The 4,760-nt window shown below is 41.7% G+C and overlaps 1 protein-coding gene across 2 annotated transcripts; it reads right to left on the reverse strand.

The window, feature by feature from the left end:
* Positions 1 to 316: 316 nt before the first annotated feature.
* Positions 317 to 4,440, reverse strand: LOC110503726 (gastrula zinc finger protein XlCGF26.1). Of its 2 annotated transcripts, none has more exons than XM_036961239.1 (5): positions 4,320 to 4,440; positions 3,001 to 3,148; positions 2,688 to 2,758; positions 2,521 to 2,596; positions 317 to 2,389 (listed from the first exon to the last, which is right to left on the reverse strand). In XM_036961239.1, exons 1-5 carry the CDS (start codon positions 4,320 to 4,322, stop codon positions 849 to 851), a joined length of 1,839 nt encoding a protein of 612 aa, XP_036817134.1. In that variant the 5' UTR covers positions 4,323 to 4,440; the 3' UTR covers positions 317 to 848. The 2 variants fall into 2 exon arrangements, with proteins under 2 accessions (XP_036817134.1, XP_021437887.2); XM_021582212.2 differs by lacking the exon at positions 4,320 to 4,440 and adding an exon at positions 3,601 to 3,913.
* Positions 4,441 to 4,760: the final 320 nt, after the last annotated feature.

Below are 4,760 nucleotides of genomic sequence, written 5' to 3' on the forward strand. Positions count from 1 at the left end.
AATGTCCCTGACTCCCCTACCAGCCTATTGTGTCGCACTCGCAAATGCTTCACAATGTATTTCTTTGTAGGCTATAGCGTCTGCTATGCAGCTATAGATGTACAGACGGAGGCTAATTTGTAGATTTTCAATCAGAATATTTTTGATGAAGATAAGCATTATATTGTTAGATTATAGGAGTAAACTCTGGTAGACCTGAAATAGACCTCCTCACCTCAAATTGAACTGTCAGTCAGTTGGAGCTCCAGGGCGCACTGCCTTCATATCATAGGCTTGCAGTAGCTAAAGCGTAATTATAGCCACATCATACCAAACCTTCACAAACATTTTAAAAGTTTATTAGTGTAATATCAAATGTTCTTCCACAAGCCATTGTCTATAGGGAAAATACATGCAGAAGAGCGAATGTAAACCAGGGAGAACCCCCCCCCCCCCAAAAAAAGAAACACACTACCCTCCCCTTTGCCCAATAAAAAAACCCACACAACCCTCCCCAAAGCAAAAAAATGTAATTGACAACCCTCCCTTATTTTGGACCACCCCTCGCCCAGTACATTTCTATCTGTCCATTAAAGAAAAAGCTTATGCAATTTGATAAAAGTGCTAAATGAACAAAATAAGTTTTGCTACAAATAAATAACTTATAATACTGAGACCATGTCATCTTCCTGCTCAACAAATGCCCAGATATCAGTCTACAGCATCATCAACCCTAAAACTAAGAGACTTCATTTTTAATGCCCACTCTCTTAATAATAATAATAATAAAAGTTGATCCTCACTTGTCAACCATGTAGGCACCCCAAACTACACATTTTGTGATACAATCCTCACAGTGCTGCAAATGGTTATCTACTGACACACTTGTGTTCCTTGAAATTTCTTACATAGGCAAAGCTTTTTCCACAATTGTCACATGAGTATGGCTTTTCTGCTTTGTGCACCTGCATGTGAGCTTTGACATTATTAGCTTGGCTGAACATTTTCCCACATACTTCACAGCTAAAGGGCCTCTCTCCTGTATGAACACGCATATGCCTTTTAAGGTTACCGCTGATACGGAAGGTCATCCCACAAGTTTCACATGTGTAAGGTTTCTCGCCAGTGTGAATTCGTTCATGTAGTCGAAGACTGTTTGGCAAACTGAAGCTCTTCCCACACACGCTGCACATGTGAGACTTCTCTCCAGTGTGAACCTTCTGATGTATGACACAAGCAGCTCGCTGGGTGAAGGTTTTCCCACATGTGGAGCAAACAAACGGCTTCTCACCTGTGTGAAGCAGCTGGTGTATTTTAAGCGTCCCAATGGAGCTGTAGCACTTCCCACATATCTCACAACTTTGTGGTTTCCTGTGCTTGTCCTTCTTTTCGTCATCCATGTGTGTCTGCTGGTGGTTTCTCAGAGCGTAATTGTATACAAATGTTCTTCCACAAATGTCACACATAAAGGGCTTCAATCCTTCGTGTACCTGCATGTGTCCTTTGAGGGTGCTGGATTGGTTGAACTGCTTTCCGCACACCTTACAGCTGAACGGTTTAGTCCCTGTGTGAATCAGACTGTGTCTTTTAAGGTTGACCTCGTGACCAAAACTGCTTCCGCATATCTCACATTTAAATGCCTTCAGTCCTGTGTGCACTACCTGGTGAGATTTCAATGCCCGCTCAGTCATGAAACCCTTTTGACACTGAGCACACCTAAATGGCTTGTCGAGGGAGTGTGTTCTCTTATGTGTCGTGAGGTAACTGGATTGTGCAAAACTCTTTCCACACATAGTGCAGCTATATGGTTTTTCACCTGTGTGAATTCTCTGGTGCACCATAAGACTGTTTCTTGTTGTGAAACCCTGTCCACAAGTCAGACAGTTGAATGGTTTTGCCTCTGAATGAACAAACTCGTGGGACTTTAGTGCTCTCTCCTCACTGAACGTCTTTCCGCAAACTGTGCAGCCAAAAGTCCTCCCTTTTGAGTGACCCAAGACATGCTTGTTGAGAGAAGTTAAGTATATAAACTTCTTTCCACATTGGCCACAGCAGAAAGGCTTCTCTCCCGTGTGAACTCGCTTGTGCTGTTTCAGCAAGCTGCTCAGATGAAAACGCCTCCCACACTGGTCACAGTTAAAGGATTTCTTCCTTTTGGGGAAGATCTGCTTTGTTCTGGGGCAGCTGTGCTCTGTAGTTTCTGTTACATCAGCAGATGAAACTTCTTCATTTGTTCCATTGCCCTCTGTTTTGACTAGTGGGCCATCAGTGAGAGCATCATGGATGTGTTCAACGCCAATTTCCGGGTCTCTTGATGTGGGCTCTGTTTTTACTTCCTCTCGGTCTCCTGCAGGGGGGTCACTGTCTGTGCCTGAACTCTCTCTGCGTGCATTATCAACATCTGCAGGACCTAAGGACAAATAGAGTGCAAACACAAAGAAAGCCACATAAACCTCTGGTCAATTGCAAAATAAGTATCTAAATACAGTTGAGATGTATACTGAGCAGAATTACTGAGATAACACAATCAAAGAGTTTTACCCTCTCCTCTGGTTGATGTCACATTGATTCCTGAGATATCACACTCCTTGATGGAACAGTCGATTGAGTCATCCTCCTGCCAACAGACAAATACACACACAGTAAAAACAGACTTACTGTTACAATGATTTCATTTGGCATGTTTTGATGAAATACAATCTACCCACCTCACAGTCTTCCTCTGATGATGCAGAAGGCTCCCCATCTTTCGTTGCACTGGCAGGAGACACAACATAACCTAAAAGAGAAATGGAAATAAGTGGAATTATTTCAACCCGGTTTCTTTCATATGAAACCAGATGAATATGTTTACATAGTCCAGTTTATCTAATGCTCTGCATGGTATTCTAACTATTTAGATTTTAACGTTGTTTTTCAGATTTTTACAGTCTGAGGTTTCCTGTGGATTTCAGACACACTCCCAACTAACCAAACTGATTATTCTTGGTCAACATAGAATTACTATTTTTCAGATCTCACCCTTTTCCAGTGGTGTCACCATTAATTCCAGTTTATTCTTCAGGGTCTCATTTTCATTTTGTAGAATTGTAGTACACTCTGTGAATAACCTACATAACTTTCGAATGGCTTCCTTCATCAACAGGTGCATGATGGAGACAAGCCGTGCCTGATGGAAATGGGAAGAAAATCATGGCGAAGCAATATTAGGCTACCTAATATCACAACCACATCATGTACACTTATCTCCCAGTTTGATCCTACAAAACTAAAGCCCATCTCCAACCGTTTGATCCTAATTAACAACACCCCATCTCCAACCGTTTGATCCTAATAAACAACACCCCATATCCCACATTTGGATCTTTAGTGTGTTATTGGGGGGGTCTAGTAAAGCAGTGTTTCCAAAACCAGTTTGGGCTGTTGGCCATCATACCAGTGAGTGTCGAGTCCTCCTGACCCCTGAAGTTAGGACTTGGACAGTGAAATGTATTAACTGATCATCGGAACGTTAAGATGTAAGGCTAATGAACAACTAGCTATCTTGGAATAGGCTACATTAGGTACTGTTATGCAAACTGAGTCCAAGCTAGTTAACTGGCTACGTAGGAAGACACCCACCCCTGTGTTGACATTTTGATCACCATCATCTCCAGTGCAAGATATTTCACTACATGATGCCATGATTGACGCTTCATGCTCAACTCTGCACATTTCTGCCACGGACGCTTCAACAACAATAGCCAAAATTGAAGTTGCTTGTGATTGAAATGACTCGTAATCCATTGAAATTGTGTCCTCAATCTAATACTAAAATTAACAATTTTGTTCGACTTCTTTAGTTCCAGTAAGATAGCTAGTTGAATCAAAAGTTGATTGATGGCCCCTTTGCACGTCTCAACAGACAAAAATGGCAGCCTTGGTACTTCTAGAACGTCTCTAATACGTCATATATAGACTTAATGTGCCTTTTCCAGTTTCAAAATAAAAGTCCAACAAGTGAGATAATTGGAAATGTACATTTTAGTGATTTAGCAGACGCTCTTAGAGCGATTTACAGGAGCAAATGTGGTTAAGTGCCTTGCTCAGGGGCACATCGACATATTTTTTCACCTAGTCAGCTCGGGGATTCGAACGTTTCAGTTACTGGCCCAACGCTCTTAACCTCTAGGCTTTATATCCCACTAACATCCGAATATATATACAACAATCACCAGACATCAGTCAGTAAAGATTTCGAACAGGATCTATAGAATAAAATATACAACAATAAGGCATATTGAACAGAAAAGGCAACGCATCTATGTCTCGTGTGTCTATCAGGATTGCGGCTAAATTACCATTAAACTCAGGTCAAGTTTATAGATGTTGAAGCCATTTGGAAAGAAATTAGATTGTTTATATCAAACAGCACGCCCCCAAGTATAAACATCAGATGGTGCTGATCTGCTTTCACACGCAATCTTTACTTTCCCCTCATTTGTAGTGAGTGTGGTTTAAAACCACCACTAGGAGGCAGCAATCAGTTACACAAAGATTGGAAACTAACTATCCGGTTTGCACGTTTTGGTTTTTGCCCTAGCACTACACAGCTGATTCAAAAACCAAATCACGTGCACCCTGGGGGGACCCCAGGACCGAGTTTGGGAAACCCTGAAGTAGGGTGCAAGGAGAGTCCACCAAACGTCAAAACAAGTCATATGAAGGGTTAATCTTTGATCAAAAGTTCGAGTTGTTGAAGTCCATAGTCCATTGCTGTGCCTCTTCTGCCTATTTACATA

Source organism: Oncorhynchus mykiss, chromosome 24 (genome assembly GCF_013265735.2).
Source record: "Oncorhynchus mykiss isolate Arlee chromosome 24, USDA_OmykA_1.1, whole genome shotgun sequence".
Classification (NCBI taxonomy): Eukaryota; Metazoa; Chordata; class Actinopteri; order Salmoniformes; family Salmonidae; genus Oncorhynchus; species Oncorhynchus mykiss.